The following is a 23,294-nucleotide window of genomic DNA, read 5'->3' as shown; positions in this document are numbered from 1 at the left end:
GGGGATGGGAACACCCAAGTGAATGGAGCAGTTCACAAATCTCAGAGCTATTGTTTCTGGTTTTATTCATCTCCATGGGGTGTTCTCATTCAGATGATAACACCCCATTGAGATGAACGGGCCACTTCACTTCTTTCAGAGCCTCCTTTGTGAAAGATGGATGTGCAGGGAAGCCCTTTTCCTCCTTCATCTCTCTGCCCTTCCCATTTAAAGGACGATATTCTAAATGCGCTAAAATTCACATGCTTGCAGGGCTTTTCTTGAAATTTGCTATGCATTGTCGGGGTGCAGAGAAGGGCTAGTGAGCTAAATTTGCAAAAACAACAAGGAGTCCGGTGGCACCTTAAAGACTAACAGATTTATTTGGGCATAAGATGCATCTGAAGAAGTGAGGTTTTTTACCCACGAAAGCTTATGCCCAAATAAATCTATTAGTCTTTAAGGTGCCACCGGACTCCTTGTTGTTTTTATGGATACAGACTAACACAGCTACCCCCTGATACTTGAGCTAAATTTGGTGTCATTTGAGCCAGGGGTTTTGAAGACAAGCTCAAAAAAAAAAAAAAAGGCCATTTATCAAAAAGTTTCTAGGTGGGTTTTTTTTTTAAACCGAATTAAAGTTCAAACTATTGCTGCAATGCAGGTTGAAATGGTCTCAATCAGTTGATTTTTACCCAAGGTAGTGCATGGCACCCACTAAATCTTTGGAGGACCCAAATTGTGAATGGTAATTAAGAACATATTCACTTCTTTGCTTGTGTAGGTGTGCAGTCTGAAAGGATTATAGTGCGCATGCACCAATAAAGAAAAAATGTTGAGAGGGTTTCTGTGCAATCACTTCATGCATGCATGGGTAGTTTGAGTGAATGTGCTGACGCTGTTGCCCCTGGCGAAAAAGCCACCACTGATTTTTCTAATCCGAACCTTTGTACACCTGTGCAATAAAGATTTAATATCTCATGTTGCTTAATATAACATGTTTTTATTTTATGAGGAGGTTTACTATGAACACAGCAGAATAGTCAGCAGCCAATCTAATGAATATTTTTGTTATAGTAGGTAAGAAGGATCCAGGGCCAGATAACTTTGTATGTGGGGATGGGAATGGGGGGACAGAGAGAGGGGTTGCAGCTGTGGAAAGGGTGGGAAACAATAGTGGGTGGTAGCCAAGCCTTTTTTGAGAAAATCTGTATTTTACTAGCCTGGGAGGGAGGTGGATGCAAGTGCTGCTTCCTGATCTTGCAGCAGACTAATGTGATGTTTTCAAAGACAGAGTGCAGAGGTTTGGATCTGACAGAGCAGGCACCTCAACCACTAAGGGGAAAGAAATATGTGTGCTGCTAGGGTTGCCATCGTGTGAATTCTGGGTGATTCCTGGATCACAAGGTTGCAGAAGCTTGCGGGAGAGCAAGCAGTACACTGTGACAAAGGGATTGTTGACTACAGTCTGATTTGGGTGGAGAGATTTTGCACACTGTGCAGCATCTAACCAATGACTTGAGTGATCTACCGGACATTGTGGTGATTCATGGTGGTGGAAATAATCTGAGCCTTTTTCCTGGTGTGCACATAGAATGATAGAGATTTAGGACTGGAAGAGACCTAGAGAGGTCATTGTGTGTTTACCCCCACACAAAGCCTGAATAAATAAAAAGGGTCAATTAACTCTGGGACAGGTGGCACCTGGAGGAGAGTCAAGGCTGATAAGCTCTGATCCACGATGAAGCCCAGCAGGGTAAGGGGCAGGCTAAGCTGCTATAAAACCAGGAAATAGAGAGTAAGAAGACAGTGACTGCAGGACTTCTGTACTGCAGTTGTCTGGTTTAGAGAGGGAAAAGAGGAAACCAGTGGAGAATAGAAGCCCAGGGATCCAGGCCCTTTGTGGAGGGCATACCCAGAGGAGGCTGAAGAAGGAACCTGATAGCAGTGAGGCAGGCAGCAGCCCAGGGAAACAGCAGCAAGATTTGGGACAGTGAAGACCTTGGCTGCTGGTGTAGCTTCCCTGGGCTGGAATCTGGAGAAGTGGGTGGGCCCAGGTTCCCCTACCATCCACTGGGGAAGTGGCACAGACTAGGCTATGGAGCAGAGGGACTGCCTGAGACAGTTTGTCCAGTTGGACTTTGATACTGCCCTGGAAGAGGAAAAGTATAGTGACCCGGCCAGAGGGTTAAGTCACAAAGAAGGTGCACCCGGATGATGAGGAAGGAGTAACCTAACCCCAAAGAGAGAGACTGAGACCATGGGGTGATAAACCAAAGCAGGGGGTGTCAGATTGATTGTGAGCTAATCCCCAAATGAGCCAGAAGGAGGCACCACAGAAGTGGGTAACAAACCCCATGATAGTCACCTAGTCCAGTTCCCTGCTCTGAGGCAGGACTAAATATTATATAGACCATCCCTGATAGGTGTTTGGAAGTTTTTAAAAACAGGTTAGACAGTGACAAGAGATTTCACAACCTCCCTAGGTAACTTGTTCTTGTGCTTAACTATCTTTATAGTTAGGAAGCTTTTCTCTAATGTCTAACTTAAATCTCCCTTGCTGCAATTTAAGCCCATTGCTTCTTGTCCTATCCTCAGTGGATAAGGAGAAGAATTTATCACCCTTCTCTTTATAACAACCTTTTATGTACTTGAAGACTGTTATCATGTCTCCCCTCAGTCTTCTCTTCTCTAGACTATACAAACCCATTTTTTTCAATCTTCCCTCATAGATCATGTTTTCTAGACCTTTAATAATTTTTGTTGCTCTCTTCTGGACTTTCTCCAATTTGTCCACATCTGTCCTGAAGTGTGATGCCCAGAACTTCACACGGTACTCCAGCTGAGGCCTTATCAATGCAGAGCAGAGTGGAAGAATTATTTCTCATATCTCACTTGCACTTGTGCTAATATATCCCAGAATGATGTTTGCTTTTTTTCAACACTATTACATTGTTGACTCATATTTAGTTTGTGATCTATAACCCCCAGATATTTTTTTGCAGTTTTCCTTCCTAAACAGTCATTTCCCATTTTTAATTTGTGCAATTGATTTTCCTTCCGAAGTGTAGTACAGAACATTGCATTTCTCTGGGGGGAGGGATAGCTCAGTGGTTTGAGCATTGGCCTGCTAAACCCAGGGTTGTGAGTTCAATCCTTGAGGGGGCCACTTAGGGATCTGGGGCAAAAATCAGTAATTGGTCCTGCTAGTGAAGGCAGGGGGCTGGGCTCGATGACCTTTCAAGGTCCCTTCCAGTTCTAGGAGATAGGATATCTCCATTAATTAATTTATTTATTATTTATTTATTGCATTTCATCCTATTTATTTCAGACCATTTCTCCAGTTTGTCAGATCACTTTGATTTCTAATACTGTCTTCCAAAGCGCTTGCAACCCCTCCCAATTTGGTATTGTCTTCAAATTTTAAAAGTATATCCTCTGTGCCATTATCCAAATCATTTATGAAGATATTGAATAGAACCAAACCCAGGAGAGATCCAGGCTGGACCCCACTCAACTGACTGTGAACCATTGATAACTACCCTCCGAGTACACTTTCACAACCAGTTGTGAACCCTCTTTATAGTAGATTCGTTTAAGCTATATTTCCCTAGTTAGCTTATGAGAATGTCATGTGAGACAGTATCAAAAGCCCTCACTAAAGTCGAGAGATATCACATCTACTGCTTCTCCCCCTCCCCAAAATGTGTTAGCCTGTCAAAGAAGGAGATTAGGTTGGTATGACATGATTTGCTCTTGACAAATCCATGTTGACTGTTCCTTACCTTATTATCTTCTAAGTGCTTACAAATTGATTGTTTGATTATTTCTTCCACTATCTTTCCAGGTACCAAAGTTAAGCTGACCACTCTATAATTCCCTGGGTTGTCCTTATTCCCCTTTGAATAGATAGGTAATATAGTTGCTCTTTTCAGTTCTCTGGGATCTCTCCCATCCTCCATAAGCTCTGAAAGAAAATTGCTAATGGCTTAGAGATCTCTTCATCCTGTTCCTTAAGTATTCTAAGATATCTTTCATCAGGCCATACTGACTGGAAGACATCTAACTCGTCTAAGTAATTCTTAACTTGTTCTTTCCCTATTTTAGCCTCCAATCCTACCCCGTTTACATAGATGTTCGCTACGATACCTTTTTGGTGAAAACTAAAACAAAAAGGGTACTTAATACTTCAGCCATTGCTGCGTTTTCCATATCTCATACAATGTATGAGAGCAGATTTGGACCACATCGTAGATTTGTGTCCAGGAGCTGTGATAGTTTTCTCTGAATTGGCTGGGGTGGGGGAGGGGGTTGGTCTTGGGGAGAGGGAGGGAGGAAGGAACGGAGCAAGTGAATGAGTTCTATGGGAATCTCTTTTGTATCTAACTCTAACCAAGATATACAATAATGGTGTGTATAAAGGTTTTTTCTTCCGCTTGGCATCCATCTTTGAAACCTTGTGGTGGATGTGGGGGTGGAGAGTGGGCTTGGGGAGAGGTAGGGAGTGAGGTCTGTGGGAATTTCTTGTGTACCACCCTCAACCCAGGCTAAACACACCCCTTAGCCTGTGATATCCTCCTCCATAACAATAATGTTATTGGTCATAACCCGGAAATCCTGCCCTAACAAACCAAAGATTAACTGTATGTCAATCACAATAATAAACATGAGGGTTGACTATTACCAGGCTGTGGATCAGTGCCCTGGCCCTGCTTTGCTGTCTCTCCATGCTTGTCCTTGTATCAATCCCCAAAGAGGTCCCCAGAAAAAGGGCCCAGAACATCCTAACCCATCCTGCTGAGTGGGCTGATTTACTGTATTTCATAAAGATAAAGTAGTAGTATGCACTTATCCAAGGTTCTTACCCTCAGCGATATCCAATATTCATATAAATCAGTCTATAATTTTATCTGTGTTCTTTCCCAAATCTCACATTTAGGTTGGTGATGTTAGATTACGTACAATATATGTTAGGAGTGCATGAGCCTATATAGAGAAAACTAAGCATTTCAGACAATCTCCTAACTTGTTTATCTTTTATAAAGAGAATAACAATGGTAAGGCTGTACGAGTGCAAACACCTTCCAGATGGGTTAGACTATGTATTAAAGAGGCTTGTAGTTTAAAGGAGATCCCTTTTCCTAGGGGAGTTAGAGCGCATCCTACCAGGGCTAAGGCAGCTTCTATGGCATTCTTCAGACACATTCCTTTAATAGAAATTTGTAGAATGGCAACATGGAGTACAATCCATACTTTCACTAGGCATGACTCATTAGACTTAGAACCTAAGTTAGATGCAAAAGTTTGCAAGGCAGTCCTGCAATCATTATTTAGTCAGGACTCTGTTTTTTCTCACCCTCGTGGGTCAGAATTACTGCTTATTAGGCTACCCTATGGGTGGGAATATGCAGAGGACACTCAAAATAGAAATCAGGGTTACTTACTTGTAACTGGAATTCTTTGAGATGGACTCTGTGTATTCACACTCACCGCCACCTTCCACACTTCTTCAGAGTCCTACTTATCAAAGGGCCTGGGGTCACGGGATAAAGAACTGAGGTGGTTGGAGTGCCACAACCTTTTACTCTTGCTGTGGAACATTTGCTAAGAGAAGGAGTGAGGGAGATGTGTGAATGCTCCAACTGGTGCTGTTAGTTTGAGTTCTACCATTCAGGCTGCACCAGTCAGAGCATCCCATGAATGTGGATATGCAGAGGCCATCTTGAAGAACTCCAGTTACAGGTAAGTAACCTTCATTTTTTTAGTGCTGAGAATGGAGATCTTGCAAAGTGACAGTGTGATGGCCTTATTGTCTAATGGAGGAAAGTCTGAAAAGAGGATTATCCATCTGCAAATACTACTTATGGCTGGGGGAGGAATCTTCTTTAACTCAAGTGGTGAAGCTGCTGCTCTGTGACCTGAGACTTTAGTTCCAGTCCCAACTGGGAGAGATTGTTCTGTGCACAATAAAACAAAATATTTTCAACATGCTTGCAAGAGATTTGGTGGCTGAAGATTATTCAGAACTAGTTCCTGCTGTTAGTTTTGAAAGGTTTATGTAGTCATATGTAAGATCTGACAGGACTGGTTTACCTACTCAGTTTAATCACACAGATATATTGGTCTAATGTTGTAGTGCACAGATATATGTCTAAAGATGTAGCATATGGAGGTATCTGACCTGGCACGCTGAGGATCTTGGCTTAATGGTGAGAGTGGGCACCAAGTATGCCTGGTGCTAAACCATGTCTTTTTTATAAATAAAGCTGAATTTTAAAAAGAATCATGATGTTTATGGTCAACCTGAGATGTCTGCCATATTTGATGGGATTTACTGAGTAACAATGGCAACATTTGAAAGGTAAGTTGTTTAACTGGTTTAAAGCAGGCAAAAGGTTAAGAAAACGTGAAGAAAATCTTTTAAAACTTAGTTATATGGCCTTTGGGTCCTTGCAGACCATAAATAATGCTTTCTGAAATGTATCCTTCTGACTACCCTGAGGGCTAGTAGGCCTCACAAGCTTGGTGGGTCTGATGAGTTTTCCTTTCAGCTTCCTGATTCTAATGTCTGTGATAGGGGATTGGCCAGAGCTTACCCAGCTTAAGTAAAATAACCATAAAAAAAGGTGTGAAAATAAATCTGACAGTGTTTTAATGACTGTTGTACAGTTCAGAAAAAAGCATTAGATGCCTAGCATTTGAGGAGACAGTTTCTCATATTTAATTATCATGTTTCAGATTAATTCACTTAACATGGGATCGCACATTGCTTTCTTCTAAATGCCATCACACAGAAACAGTTGGTGGACTTTACGGAGCAATTGGAGAGTGATGAACTGAAGCTGTTGTTTAAGAGGATATTACAATGATTTTTTTTTCTCCTGCAAGAGAATTTAGCATTCCTGGATATTCTTAGTTTTAAAAAATATAACTAAAGTAAAGTGTTTGTTGAAACACCACCATATACCTCTGTGCGGACTGGCTAATTCCTAAAGTTTTATATATGCTAGGGGTTCTCAACCTTTTTCTTTCTGAGCCCCCCCAAACGTGCTATAAAAATTCCATGGCTCACCTGCACCACAACTGTTTTTCAGTAGATTAAAAGCCAGGGCCAGCGTTAGGAGGTAGCAAGCAGAGCAATTGCCCAGGGCCCCATACCATAGGGGCCCTGCAAAGCTAAGTTACTCAGGCTATGGCTTCAGCCCTGGGCAGCGGGGCTCAGGATTCGGCTTTCTGCCCAGGATCCCAGTGAGTCTAACGCTGGCCCTAGTCTCTGGTTTATGTTGGTGGCCCCCCTGAAACCTGCTCCTGGCCCCCCAAGAGGCCCCAGACCTCTAGTTGAGAGCTGGTGATATATGGCACATCTAGATCCTTCATTTTACCACTGTTAAAGTCTATCTCATGCAAAACCCTAGTCTTCAAAAGGAAAGGAGCATGTATAAGTGTAGTGACTGAGGATTTTCTCATTGAAATAAAATTTGGCTGATATTTTAAAGCCAGGTTGTGTTAATTCTTATTTGTTTTTAGACATGTCACAATGCAGAACAAGTAAACCCCAAAACCTTTACCTCTGCTTTTTTTCCATAAGGTATTTGCATGAAACTACTCCCAGTCCTGCAACCCTTACGCACACACACAAAAATATCCTCTATATTTCAGTGAGATGTTAACTTGTGAAAAAGAATTACTTGTGAGTATGTGTTTCAGTCAGGCCCTCTTTTTGCTCAAGTAAACAGACCAAGATTGATCTGAAAAAAGGAAGAGGGGTGCATATTGCATGCAAATTCCAATGATAAATATACTAGATTTATAACAATACTCTAAACTACAGGATTATTATGTGTAAGTGATTCTTTAGCCCCAACATCTTAATTTAAATTGCATGGAATTCCGGTGTTTAAGTGACAAATTCCTATTCTCTTAAAATGTTGCTATTGGGCAACAACCTATCATTATGTTTTAGTGAATAACAATCAGTTCTGTACGACATGTTGCTGGTTAATGTAATTAAAGAGGAGCGGGAAGTGCTAGACACAGTGAGCACTCAAAAAAACAAGCTGTGTCTATGAGGATTAATAATGGTTTATAATTTTAATGAAGATAATACTTATGTGATGTAATGTGCAAAAATGAGACCCTGAATCCCATACTATTGCTGTTTTATTTAAAACAAAAACATAAAAATAATAATTTTGCACTGAAATGTGACCATATTCTGTCTGATGTTATTTTGTTTGGAAACTGGAAAGTTTTTTTGCTGGAGAGGCAATAGATGGAAAATAGATTTTGTGCCATATGCAAATAAAATATTTATTACTAAATCTATAAATATATATGCTCTTTTCTTAGAAAACAACAGTAATTTAAAATTCTCTTTGTAGTGCGGTTGCCTAAAATTACAGTAAATTGAAAGCTTTCTACCAGAGCATTCAGTCAATTGGTCCTTTCACTTTTTTAGCTTTAGGAACATTGATTACAAATAGGTGAAAGATACATTTATTCAGCAGAAAGATACATTTACTGTTAAGTAATGGGGTCCAACTTGTTTTCAAGGAATACAGAAACAAGAGGTGGTGTGTAAAAGGTTGGATGATAACTCCATTGTACAGAACAACTACTGTGATCCAGACAGTAAACCACCAGAAAACCAAAGAGCCTGCAACACTGAGCCTTGCCCATCCGAGTAAGTACTACGGACAAATGGTAATTTATCAATTAACTCTCCAGGCAATCATTTATTTTATTTATATAGAAAAATCTGTGGAATATTTACTTTTGGCCAAATGTGTTATAAAATACAATTTCCTGGTCTTGTGTTAGGATCCCATATTACCATGCAGGAGACTTGGGTTCAATTTCTGGTGTTGGCTTCTTGCTCTTCAGGCCAGGAGAAGCTGGGTGAATGGCGGAGGCACTATACTCTGACCTAGATGGGGCCCTTGTTTGATTAATGAGCAGCATTAATAAGCCTAGAGGAAAAATATGTGAAGTCCAATCTCTGTTGGTCAGAAAGATGGTACTGAAACAGTTTCTTGAAGTATCAGGGGTAGCCGTGTTGGTCTGTATCCACAAAAAACAACAAGGAGTCCGGTGGCACCTTAAAGACTAGCAGGTTTATTTGGGCATAAGCTTTCGTGGGTAAAAAAACTCACTTCTTCAGATGCATATAGAGTATGGGGAGTCATGCTGAGAATAGAAATGAGGGATACCTTTAAGGCTCCAACATTGGCATAGAGGAATTTTAAGGTGAGAGGGAGAATTAACAATCAATGCCTTTATAATAATTCTTATACAGTTAAAAGGTTCAGTAGATATTTACATTATGAGCTAAGAGCTTGCTGTATTTTCAAATTGTATCAAGTTAAAATTTGTGATAAGATTTTCAAATATGATGCAATCTATACATAAACGTTTAGGCTGGCCCTGCCATCTACTGGTATAGCAAGTAAGAAAAATTGGGGTTGGGGGTAGGTGATAATAGGCGCCTATATAAGACAAAGTTCCAAATATCAGGACAGTCTCTATAAAATCGGGACATGTGGTCACCCTATCTACTGGTAACTTTTTTATCAAGTGATCTTTACTGACCAACATATAGAATGACATTGACAGGATTTGGACTGATTGGCATCTAACAGGAGGTGATGAGTACCTTATAGGATTAGGTTCCTAATTGTTTATGTCTACTTGCTTTTAGTTTTTGAAGATAGCTCTATGTTACATTAAAAATAAAATTAAAACCACAAAGCTCACTTATTCATGAAACAAAATATGGCAAGGAACTAGACCTCAAAAGGGATCAATTTACTTTAAAGCTGTAAGAAACAGGTGAAATATTTCACTTTAAAAATAGTTATAGTACATGTGCAATAACTCCTTTTTATGGTTATTGAGATAATTAAAACTTTTACTGAAACCAGTGAGAGAGATACAGCATTTTGTCTCTTCATATAATTCCGCTATACCATGGGAGACTGGCGATGCAGCAAAGGTCTTCAGAGCCTCTGAGGAAGAAGCAGAAATTTAATCACAGATGAGTCTCTGCCTCCTCCTTGACTGCCCCACACTCCAGAGCATTAGACAGGCAACAGATTTGATGCCAATGTCGATACACTGACCGGACCACGATCAGATCCTTTATCTTTCATCCCTCCATTTGGCAACTGGCTTTCTTTCTTCCAAGAAGCCTCGTCTGGGATAACCTCAGACTGGTAGGTATTTGAGATAGTAAGCAAGGGGTATCCCTTTCAGTTTCAAGCTGCTCAAACCTCTCCACCCTCCATGTCCCTCTTCAGGGACCCTTTTTACAAGAGACTGTTGAAGGAGAAAGTAGTCTCCCTTCTATAAATGGGAGCAGTGGAGAAAGTGTCCTTAGAGTTCAAGGGCAAGGGCTTTTATTCCCACTACTCCTGAATCCCAAAGAAGAAGGCAGGGCCATGGGGAGGCCTGTCATCCATATTTGACATCTCAATACATTTAGCTGTCATTTCAATTTCTGCATGGTTACCCTAGCCACTATAACTCTTCCATTGGATTCTATAACTGGATTGTGGGTTTTGATCTGCAAGATGCATATTTTCACATTTTGATACATCCAGAGCACAGAAAGTACATGAGATTCCTGGTGGGCACATCTCACTACCATACATAGTTCTACCCTTCGGCCTTGGCATCTCCATAGCTCTGTGAGTCTTCGTGAAGGTCCTGGCTGTGGTAGCAACTCATCTTAGGAGACAAGGAAGCCCATTTCTGGACAACTGGTCAATAAAGGGGAAAATGTCCACAACAAGTGAGAGACTCCATTTACATAGAATCATAGAATATCAGGTTTGGAAGGGACCTCAGGAGGTCATCCAGTCCAACCCCCTGCTCAAAGCAGGACCAATTCCCAACTAAATCATCCCAGCCAGGGCTTTGTCAAGCCGGGCCTTAAAAACCTCCAAGGAAGGAGACTCTACCACCTCCCTAGGTAACGCATTCAGTGCTTCACCACCCTCCTAGTGAAATAGTGTTTCCTAATATCCAACCTAGACCTCCCGCACTGCAACTTGAGACCATTGCTCCTTGTTCTGTCATCTGCCATCATTGAGAACAGCCGAGTTCCATCCTCTTTGGAACCCCCCTTCAGGTAGTTGTAGGCTGCTATCAAATCCCCCCTCATTCTTCTCTTCTGGAGACTAAACAATCCCAGTTCCCTCAGCCTCTCCTCATAAGTCATCCACTCCAGACCCCTAATCATTTTTGTTGCCCTCCGCTGGACTCTTTCCAATTTTTCCACATCCTTCTTGTAGTGTGGGGCCCAAAACTGGACACAGTACTCCAGATGAGGCCTCACCAATGTCGAATAAAGGGGAACGATCACGTCCCTCGATCTGCTGGCAATGCCCCTACTTATACAGCCCAAAATGCCGTTAGCCTTCTTGGCAACAAGAGCACACTGTTGACTCATATCCAGCTTCTCATCCACTGTGACCCCTAGGTCCTTTTCTGCAGAACTGCTACCTAGCCATTTGGTCCCGAGTCTGTAGCTGTGCATGGGATTCTTCCGTCCTAAGTGCAGGACTCCGCACTTGTCCTTGTTGAACCTCATCAGGTTTCTTTTGGCCCAATCCTCTAATTTGTCTAGGTCCCTCTGTATCCGATCCCTACCCTCTAGTGTATCTACCATGCCTCCTAGTTTAGTGTCATTGGCAAACTTGCTGAGAGTGCAGTCCACTCCATCCTCCAGATCATTAAAAAAGATATTAAACAAAACCGGCCCCAGGACCGACCCTTGGGGCACTCCGCTTGAAACTGGCTGCCAACTAGACATGGAGCCATTGATCACTACCCGTTGAGCCCGACGATCTAGCCAGCTTTCTATCCACCTTACAGTCCATTCATCCAGCCCATACTTCTTTAACTTGGCAGCAAGAATACTGTGGGACACCGTATCAAAAGCTTTGCTAAAGTCAAGGAATAACACATCCACTGCTTTCCCCTCATCCACAGAGCCAGTTATCTCATCATAGAAGGCAATTAGGTTAGTCAGACATGACTTCCCCTTGGTGAATCCATGCTGACTGTTCCTGATCACTTTCTTCTCCTCTAAGTGTTTCATAATTGATTCCTTGAGGACCTGCTCCATGATTTTTCCAGGGACTGAGGTGAGGCTGACTGGCCTGTAGTTCCCCGGATCCTCCTTCTTCCCTTTTTTAAAGATGGGCACTACATTAGCCTTTTTCCAGTCATCCGGGACCTCCCCCGATCGCCATGAGTTTTCAAAAATAATGGCTAATGGCTCTGCAATTTCATCCGCCAACTCCTTTAGCACCCTCGGATGCAGCGTATCCGGCCCCATGGACTTGTGCACGTCCAGTTTTTCTAAATAGTCCCGAACCACTTCTTTCTCCACAGAGGGCTGGTCACCTTCTCCCCAGATTGTGCTGCCCAGTGCAGCAGTCTGGGAGCTGACTTTGTTTGTGAAGACAGAGGCAAAAAAATCATTGAGTACATTAGCTTTTTCCACATCCTCAGTCACTAGGTTGCCTCCCTCATTCAGTAAGGGTCCCACACTTTCCTTGACTTTCTTCTTGTTGCTAACATACCTGAAGAAACCCTTCTTGTTACTCTTAACATCTCTTGCTAGCTGCAACTCCAAGTGTGATTTGGCCTTCCTGATTTCACTCCTGCATGCCTGAGCAATATTTTTATACTCCTCCCCGATCATTTGTCCAATCTTCCACTTCTTGTAAGCTTCTTTTTTGCGTTTAAGATCAGCAAGGATTTCACTGTTTAGCCAAGCTGGTCGCCTGCCATATTTACTATATGTTCTATACTGATCTCAACTCATGTGCTTATCCAATGAGGGTCAGCACTGGTGGGCTCATGTCTCTCAGGTGAAGCGTTATAATGCCTTAACCAAATACCAGAAGTAATGAAGTGATTCTGTTTTTCAGGACTGGAGGGTAGGGATAGGATACAGAGGGACCTAGACAAATTAGAGGATTGGGCCAAAAGAAATCTGATGAGGTTCAACAAGGACAAGTGCAAAGTCCTGCACTTAGGATGGAAGAATCCCATGCACTGCTACAGACTAGGGACTGAGTGGCTAGGCAGCAGTTCTGCAGAAAAGGACCTATGGGTTACAGTGGACGAGAAGCTGGATATGAGTCAACAGTGTGCCCTTGTTGCCAGGAAGGCTAACAGCATTTTGGGCTGTATAAGTAGGAGCATTGTGAGCAGATCGAGGGACATGATCATTCCCCTCTGTTTGGCATTGGTGAGGCCTCATCTGGAGTACTATGTCCAGTTTTGGGCCCCACACTACAAGAAGGATGTGGAAAAATTGGAAAGAGTCCAGCGGAGGGCAACAAAAATGATTAGGGGGCTGGAACACATGATTTATGAGGGGAGGCGGAGGGAACTGGAATTATTTAGTCTGCAGAAGAGAAGAACGAGGGGGGATTTGATAGCTGCTTTCAACTACCTGAAAGGGGGTTCCAAAGAGGATGGATCTAGACTGTTCTCAGTGGTAGCAGATGACTGAACAAGGAGTAATGGTTTCAAGTTGCAGTGCGGGAGGTTTAGGTTGGATATTAGGGAAAAACTTTTTCAGTAGGCGGGTGGTGAAGCACTGGAATGGGTTACCTACGGAGGTAGTGGAATCTCCTTCCTTAGAAGTTTTTAAGGTCAGGCTTGACAAAGACCTGGCTGGGATGATTTAGTTGGGGATTGGTCCTGCTTTGAGCAGGGGGTTGGTCTAGATGACCTCCTGTGGTCCCTTCCAACCCTGATATTCTATGATTCTATGATCAGGGAGGTATTAGATTCCAAAACAGTGAGAGCGTATGTTCCTCAATGGAGATTTCAGACAATGACAAGCAGGTCCAAGCAAACCCCAGAACACCAGTGATGACATACCTAAATTCATGGGGCATATGGCAGCATGCACTTATGTCACACAATATACTAGATCTTTGTCCTCTGCAATGATGGTTGAGATCAGTATGTCTACCCAACAGGCACAGCATGGATCCCTCTAGAATTCCTATCATTAAATTGATTGACAGAACCATTTCAAGTGTGCAGCAGAGTTTCCTTTTGCATGCTTATGCCTGCCAAGACTTTACTAACAGATGCCTCTTCTCTGGGATGGGAGCATATCTCAACCAACTGAAAGTCCAAGGGATATGGTCCCCTCAGGAAGCCATCCCTCACATAAATATCCTATAACTCAGAACTATATGACTGGAGTTCAAGGCTTTCCTCCCCTTCTTTGAGGCTTAACAATCCAGATGATGATGGACAACACCACGGTGATGCAATATACCAACAGACAAGAGGGAGCAAGATCCTTCCCACACAATTAAGAAGCCATGCATCTTTTGCACATCACCCCAGTACCTCCCGCCTCCACCCAATCAACAGAATACCCCAGCAGCCAACTTAGCAGGTACATCCAGCAGGTCACCAAGAACTTCAGAGGCAGTTAGAAGTCACCATGGCAACCTACAAACGGTATGCCAACCAGCCCTGCCAGCCAATGCCTGGCATTGGGGTTGGGGATGATGTGTGATTGTCCACCTGGAATCTGCGATCAACTTGTCCCTCCACCAAGCTGGACCATTAGTACCTGTGGCCTTTCCAAAGCACAAAACAGATTAACCTGGGTACATACAAGTTACAGCTACCAGATTTCCTCAAGATTCGCCCCGCCTCCATGTCTCCATGTCTCACTTCTTCTAAAACCATTAGTCGTGAATCCCTTCCCACTCCGTACTACTCCCTCTCTTCTGCCTATAACTGTTCAGGGCCAAGAAGAATATGTGGTTCGGCAGATTCTAGACTCCCATGAGGTCTAAGGAAAACTACAGTAACTAATTAACTGGGACAGTCACGGCCCAGATGAACATTCATGGGAACCTGCAGAACATGGCCATGCCCTGAACCTCCTGTGTGCCTTCCACCACGCTTACCCTGAGAAACCAGGCCCCGAGGTCCCTAGACAGCACCCTTGAGTGGGGGCTATTGTCAGGAATCTGGGCCTGCAGCAGAACTAATCCCCCAGGCAGCCTCATCAGTACAGCCGGCCTTCAGCAGGCTGCCCAATTGGTTGCAGCAGCCAGCAGGCCGCTGTTAAGCCAGCAGCAGATCACTGGCTTCTCATTGCTCATGCCTATCCCTGTGACTGCTCTTGCATTGTTTTGTACTTATACTTTATACTTTATTTTACTAAGAAGAGCATGTATGTTATTGAACATAATTTAGGATTATTAATTTAAACTAAGGTTTGGATTTTATGATTGTGTAATCATCTTCTCCATTTGAGACAAACACCTGTCAGGAATGGTCTAGTTATTACTTAGTCCTACCTTGAGTGCAGGGGTCTGGACTAGATGACCTATTGAGGTCCCCTCCAGTCCTACACTTCTATGATTCTATATGTGAAATAGGTTATTTAAATTTCCTGATTTTCTCTCTACAGGTGGTTTATTGGAGATTGGTCAGAATGCAGTAAGACCTGTGATGGAGGAATACGTACACGAACAGTTCTCTGTATCAGAAAGATTGGACCATCTGAGGAGGAGACACTGGACAATATTAACTGTTTAACACACCGGCCTATTGAAAAAGAACCCTGTAACAATCAGTCTTGTCCACCACAGTGGGTTGCCTTGGACTGGTCAGAAGTAAGGATATTTCACACAGATTAGCATTTTTAATTCATTGGCAATGGGCAAGTCATGAGTTCCTCCCACTGAATGTAAATACATTTTTATTGCTGCTTGTCATCTGGAAATCATCATCTAAAGGCAGAGGATTAATAAGAAATCAGTAGCTGTCTGATTTAGAACATTAAACATGTTTAAAATTACATTAAAGTTCTTTAATTTTCCCCTACTGTCATAATGTAACCAATGGGGCATGTTGTTTAGCCAATAAAGGCTAAAACAAGTGCTGCTGCACAATAGTTTGTTGGCATGGGGTAGCTTCCTGGTTCAGCAAAGTCATAAATTGAGAAGGGGAACTTTAGTTTCCAGAGGCTTCTTTACAGGCGTATGGCTTAAAAAAGGATATGATGATTTTTTGAGCACTTAGGTATCAAAAGCTACAAGAAATGCTGTATTTTTCCTCAAATAACCCAGCAAACATCATAAATAAGTACCTTAGTAAGGTGATGTGAAAGGTGGAACTAAGACTTGGATCTCCAGTAGTCCTAAGAGAGGCTAGTATACCTTTTATTAATATGGCAGTGTCCGTTAGTGTATGAACCAAGATCTAAACTCAATTTATGCTGATTCAACCTTACTGAATTCAAAGGATGTGCACCCATACAACTGAGAACAGAAATTGATTCCATTGCCCCAGTTCTGAGCTGAATTCAAACTTTGCAGAGCACTACTTGGGCAAGGTGGCAAAGATGGTTGTGCACCTCCTTTGCAACTCCTAGTTTCCAGGGTGGGATCCCCATCTTATATTAGAGCAGCCTCGGGGCTGCTTTAAGTTATGGCACACCTGCCTCCAGCTCCAAGGGACTGTTCCGACATATTTAAATAGGCAGAGCACAGAAGCACAGCAGTCACACACACCCCCCCCCCATATGCTGGGGGCCATGGTGAAGTTGCGTAGAACAGTGCCATCAGCTCCACACCATATACAGATGATGTACATCACTTCCTCTCATAAACTATTGATGCAGGATTCTATGAGATGCTGTGGAGCTGCTTCCATTGATGGCCTAATTTCAGAGTGATGCTATCCCTCTCTGTAGTTTGTATTTCAGCTTGTGAAGAATTGTGGTGTGTTTTGGGATGTTAAGTGATGTATAATGTCTAATAATTATTGATATGAACATGGAAAACAATTTTCTCCACTGGTGAAAACCACCACTAACTTACGGGGGAAAAAACCCAACCAAATGTGTCTAGCTTAAAAATTATTTTTTTATAATTTTGCCAACATAGAATTTTATTATCTTTGCTGTAGTGGGCAAGCATTCGTTCAGTTTCATAGGGGATCTTCCATTAAATGTGTGATTGTTTTTTTAACTAGGAGCAGAAAAATATTTTTAAAATTTACAGGTTGTTTTTTTTTAAAAGCTTCTGATCATCATTAGTCCTTTATGCTGACGCTATTGCTTGGACTCCAAAGGTTCTATTTTTTGTCACAAGTTTCTGTCATTCATTTGGGCAATACAAAGATGGGCCAGCCACAGAGCTCAGATCTTGACCCGTCTCTGGGTTTATACAGTCTTAAAAGAATGACCCTTTTTCCTGGAGTACTTTTCCTAAGAAGGTGTCTGGTTTATATCCTTAATATCTGTCAGAAAGCAGTTCCCTATAGCAACATCTCTATGTATAGAGCAGGGCCTTAAAAGCCCCCTGGATTGTAAGTGAGTTTTTAAAACATGCCAGGAGGCAGACTGTCAGTGTCATCCCTTATGTACTATGTCCCCTCTCTTCTCTACTTGCCTATTCCCTGCAATTCAAGCTGGTGTTAGAAGTGGAGTGGCAAAGCCGGAAGCTGGGGGAGGGAGGGCTTGGAAGCAATCCCTACTTGGTCACCCACTTCCTGAGAGAGAAGAAGGCACAGAGCATCCCACCCCATTAAAAGTTAATCCAAGGCTTGGGGGAATAGTTTGGAGAAGAAAGAGGATGAGTAGGAAGAAAGAGATGAATGGAGGGGAAAAAGAGGAAGGGTGATTGGAGGAAGGGAGTAAGTGAGGAGATAGAGACAGAAAAACCTTTTATAGTCCACTTATGTGGTGTTGATTAGATTGTAAGCCCTTTGGGACCAGGAATCATCTTTCCATTGTGTGTATATCACAATACAAATAAATAATAATATCCCCATGATAAACTGTGGAGCATTGTAGCACATTGCATTTATTAGGCACCTTTGACTCCTTCACCTGCATTCTGCTTACTAAACCATCTCCCCGGGACTGCTGATGTTCCAACTCTGTGAGCAGCTACAGGAGTTTTATGGCTCCCATATATAAACTTCTGTACGGTCTGTGTAGGATATCTTGGAACAGAAATTTCCTCACCCAAAATAGGGTTAGAGCACTGTTAAATCAGAAATCTTGGTGGGTGCTCTGACAAGATTCTGAGCAAATAAGAACATATTTCTATTTATACATTTCTGCTTAGAGTAGCTTGGAGGTGTGTCTCAACTGGTAAGAACTTTTTTAATATAATGAGAAAGGGCTTATTTTTCTATCCAGTATTTCCTAGAAAAATAATTATTATATATTAAAATTATATACTTATTTCATGTAGCATATAATACTTTTTTATTATTTTCTAAGGGTAGCATGAAAATGATGTATCCCGTAATATTTGTAATAGAAAGCAGCAGCAATGTCCACTTCTGCTTCCATTTAAGTCAAAGCTTGTCATCTTTTGGAATGTAAAGTCTCTTCTTCAGCTTTTGTTGTTGTACTGTCGGAGAATAACAGAGTTCTCACTTTTTGTTTGGGTACAGCAAATTAGATACTTTATTTTCTCTCTATCAATTGCATAGGGGGAGAGAGCTAAACAGGTCTCTTAACAGGTAAACAATTACAGCAAGCATTTATACCTTTTGTTACAGACAATAATGAGCAACAGCTGCATTTTGTTTATACATAGGTTATTCTAATATCTTGTTTTGATTACTAATATAGACTCTTAGTCTACATTTCATATTATTTACACATTATTTACACAAGGTCGCAACAACTTTTTACACAGTTCTTTTCCACTTGCCTTACACATTTTTCGCTTCTACAAATCTTGCGTTATTAGGGTTACAGTTAGCCTAACTCTTGCTAACGAACTGTTATGCATTGCATCCCCTTCCTGTCAGTTCTTTCTCTGCTTCCACAGTACTAAAAACAACTAACACACTTGCTGCAATGCTGACTTTCTCTGAACACAAACTAAGCAATTCCAGCACTCATTCATATGCTAACATGCTTGTTGAGCATCAGATAAGCAAGGAGTTGTACCTCTTTATCTCTGATGAAAACTGATAATCAGAAATAGCTTGTTTAGAGAAAAGGAACAATGGATTCAGGCTTCTTTTGGGTTAGTGGAGTTAAAGTATCTGTGCAATTTGACTAGGTTGAGAAATTAATCGTTGTCCTGAAGCTTTTCCCCCCCCCGTCTAAAAATCATCCATATAAGCAGTGATAATGGAAAGCCAGAAATATTCTACAAAATACAATGTGTAAAGGTAGAAAGAGATAATGAAAGAAAAAATATATATATAGACCAATGGGATAATGTAAAAGTGTTTACACATGGTAGGGAATGGTGTGCTAAAACTAACAAGTAGCTTGTGGCAGCACAGGGTAATTAGTCATTCTTTAGTGACAGGGTGACAGTTTGCCATGCCAATTTCCAAATGCCTTGAAATGGTTGAGTTTTGGCTGCCTTACCGTCCTTGCAGTAAATAATGATTGTATTTTATATTTATTCAAAGTATCTCAAGGTAATAAAATCAAAACAGCAAAAATTGCTCTAGGATTTCTTGGGAGGATCCTTATCAGACTTTTTAGACAAGCATTTCTTCCTTTGCATTCATATTACCATTAGTCATGCTTGCCTCCATGTGTTAACTGAGTCAAAAATTCTGAAAGCATGCAGTAATGGGGAACTTTATTCCCAGTTTTTTGTTTGTGTGGGCATTTTATTTTTCATTTGCTTTGGAGACATAGGGCTTGTCTACACTGGCAATTTACAGAGCTGCAACTTTCTCACTCAGGGGTGTGAAAAAACATTGCCCTGAGCACAGCAAGTTTCAGCTCTGTAAAGCGCAGGTGTAGACAGTGCCCCAGCACTGGGAGCTACTCCCCTCATGGAGGTGGGATTTTTAGAGCGCTGGGAGACCTCTCTCCCAGCGCTCTGCCGTGACTACACAAGCCATGTTAAAGTGCTGCCGCGGCAGCGCTTTAGCGTTGCCAGTGTAGACTAGCCCATACTCTTTTTGTTGAATTCTAGTGATGCCTTTGGTTTTTGGTCATTCAGTATTATTGTAGGCAACTTAGTTGTTATTTCCTTACTTCACTTTCATTGCTGGGGACAAAGTGTAGTTCATCTTATTTAGTGGAATTTCGGCTGTGTCTCCATAGGAAGTTTTCTTTCTGAAGGATGTTTTTGTCTCTTGTTCCTAGTAGCTACAACAGATAGGGGCTTACATCTTTTCCCTCTGGCGTTTGCCATATGCTGCGTTGTTTGGATGTAGAATTCCTTTGTTGTTTCACCCGTGAATTTTGCTCTGAGTTCCCACATACTATGGTATTATGTATTGCAGCTGCTTATACCAGAAAGGGAATTCAAATATTGTGACAGATTTAGGTTATTCTATGTACAAGCCCTGTGTACCATCAGAAACTGATTCCCATCTAAATATCTTACTGGTGAATTTGCAGGAAAGAGATGCACATGCAATTATGCAATTCTGAAGCAATTCTGAAACTGCTTCTCTGTCAAAATCTCCTGCTTGAATGATGGAGGCAAACAGGTACCAGGAACTTCACTGGGTGGAATTTTGAAGTTATTCTGTCTTCTTTTGTCTCTTTCCCCTTGGTACCTGTTTCCCTATCTTCTTCCCAGTTTGCTGCTCTGCTCGGGTTAGTAACGGGTAATGGAGAGTAGCAAAACAAGGGAGGAGCAAGAGGAGATAGAATAATGAGAAGGAAGAGAAATGAGCATGGAGGACTTCAGACCTGCCTCCATTCAAGTTCCTGCTTCATTACCTCGTTGCTATCAGAGCCAGCGAAGCAGCTAAACACCAAAGGAAAAAGGAGGGGCAGTATCTGGGGGAAGAGAGAGTAACAACTCGAAGAAAGGGAGGAAAGTTCCTACATTGGTCCAAGAATCTCATTTCTACACACCCCACTAATGCACTCACCTTTACATATGTTGAAAATTTTCTTGTGCTGTATTCTAGTATGTCATCCTCCATCCTCTGTATTTTATTAGGCTAGGTCTACACTACAGCGGACTTCCGACCTAAGATACGCAACTTCAGCTACGTGAATACCGTAGCTGAAGTTGCGTATTTTAGGTCGGCTTACCTGGCGGTGAGGACGCGGGAAAGTCGACCGCTGCCGCGCTGCCGCCGACTCCGCTACCGCCTCTTGTCGAGGTGGATTTCCGGAGTCGACGGTAGAGCCATCAGGGATCGATTTTACCGCGTCCTCACGAGACGCAGTAAGTCGATCCCCGATAAACCGATTGCTACCCGCCGGATCGGTGGGTAGTGAAGACGTAGCCTTAGTCTATATGGGATGTAGAGAGAGGTTTTCGCTGGTTCTGCTGAGAGTTGTGTGCTAGTGGATTCCACATTAATCTCTGAAATGCACTCGGATTTATTTTCTGAGTACTGATGTACTTGGTATACTTCGCTTACACATTGAAAATTAGGAATGTGTTGCAGTACAATAAGGTAAATGATAGGAAGGAAAATATGTTAGAAAATGGTGATGAAGAAAATCAATCACCAACCATCTCATTTATAAAGACTTCAGTATCTGTGAAGATTTTCAGTGTCCGTCATTGTAGCATTTGAGTTAGGGTGACCAGACAGCAAGTGTGAAAAATCGGGACGGGGGTGGGGAGTAATAGGAGCTTATATAAGAAAAAGACCCCAAAATCAGGACTGTCCCTATAAAATCAGGACATCTGGTCACCCTAATCTGAGTGCAAATCTCATTTATACTTTATGAGGGTCTCATCCCTACTATGGATAGACAGGGGACATCTTGGATCTTGTGGAAATTGTGATCATAGTTTGGTATAAGTTTACCTGAATATACACTTTCTTAAGAATATTTCTGAAATATTTATTGTCTTTTCAAATTGTAACTATAAATTTGTTTGCATATTTTTCCAGTGCACTCCAAAATGTGGTCCAGGATTCAAACATCGGATTGTTCTGTGCAAAAGCAGTGACCTTTCAAAAACATTTCCAGCTGCACAATGCCAAGAGGAAAGCAAGCCTCCAGTCCGCATCCGCTGTAGCTTAGGCCGATGCCCCCCTCCTCGCTGGGTTACTGGAGACTGGGGACAGGTAAAATAACAGACCATATAACTATCTGCTACCTTTTCTTGCTATTAATATCCATCAGCAGTTTCTAAAAAAGAAGATATTTTGTTCTTGGAAGTGAGCGAGGGATGCCTCAGGTGACATCCTCTTTTGTCTCAGATTGGAATGTTACACGGGGTGATAGTGCCCACATCTAGGTACCTTCTGATATCTGTCTGTTGGTTTATATAAAATGAGTAACTAGTCTCAGTCCAATTCCTAGTGGACAAGTGTTGGTGGGGAAAAATAATCCCAACTCTGTAATTAGCACTGATTTTCACACCTGTTCATATTCCTACAGAAGAAGTAAAAAAATTGAATGGGAGTAGAGATTGAACTAGTGCTTATAGGAGAGGCAACATGGTCTACTAGGTAGGAAACCTTTGTTCCAGTCCCACTTCTGTCACTGCCTTCTTGTGAGACCTTGGACAAGTAATTTAAATTATCATTGCCTCAGTTTCCCCATGTTAAAAGTATGTACCTACTGTTATGAAGTTATTGGAGAATTTTGATTAAAAAGTCCTATTGACATGCAAAGTATTATTTATTGTTATTGTTACTCTTTCATTACTAGAGATGGTTCTTCCAGACAAGGTTTCAGCCATGTTTGGTGGAGTTGGCAGTGTGGTGAAACTTGTGCTGCTTCTGCCTGTGCTATATCTCTTCTGTGGGTCAAGGATATCATGTATAGTTTCCAAACAGAAGCAGGAAGGTTCATGCCAGAGAAAATTCATGGCAATATTTTGACAGATTCCTAAAAAGACACCATCTGCTAGTTTCAGGTTTATAAATATCCACGAGCTCACAGTTCAGGATTCTGCATGCCAATTCCCACCAGTGCGATACATGAAAAATGTTTATTGACATAATCCCTGGAGAAATATACATATACATGTAGGATCCCATATATGAAGTGAGCTATTAAAACTAATATGAATAGAAATGTTTTTCTGATTTTTTTCTTGTTCCATTTAAAACATTTAAAAATATTCTCCTGTTGTTTTGTGACCTTCAAAATACCTGCATGTGTTAGTGCTTGTAAGCCAGAGTGTGAAACAGACTAGAAACAAAAATGATACTGGCCACGGTGAACTAATTTAACAGTAAAACTTTACTAATAATTTTTATCCCAATTAACCAGAGCTGGTGAATATTAAAGCAGTTAGAAATTTGAAATTTAGTGAGCATTACAATCAGTGTTGTGTATTGACTAGAGCATGAAATAGGGAATTAGAACTTCTGAGTTTAAATCTGAATTT

General features: G+C 41.7%; 1 protein-coding gene across 1 annotated transcript in view; it reads left to right on the top strand.

Annotated features, from left to right (window-relative positions):
* The window catches only part of ADAMTS6 (ADAM metallopeptidase with thrombospondin type 1 motif 6), a 183,747-nt gene that overhangs the window by 146,337 nt on the left and 14,116 nt on the right, over positions 1–23,294 (top strand). Inside the window, exons 14-16 of the mRNA XM_029910903.1 lie at positions 8,533–8,662; positions 15,446–15,650; positions 21,844–22,020. Coding sequence (XP_029766763.1) covers positions 8,533–8,662; positions 15,446–15,650; positions 21,844–22,020 — 512 coding nt within the window. The remainder of the gene's footprint in view (positions 1–8,532; positions 8,663–15,445; positions 15,651–21,843; positions 22,021–23,294) is intronic.

This window comes from Terrapene carolina, unplaced genomic scaffold (assembly GCF_002925995.2).
Source record: "Terrapene carolina triunguis isolate 2854851 unplaced genomic scaffold, T_m_triunguis-2.0 Scaffold69, whole genome shotgun sequence".
Classification (NCBI taxonomy): Eukaryota; Metazoa; Chordata; order Testudines; family Emydidae; genus Terrapene; species Terrapene triunguis.
Note: the sequence above shows the minus strand (reverse complement) of the source record. Positions and strands in the feature narration are given on the sequence as shown.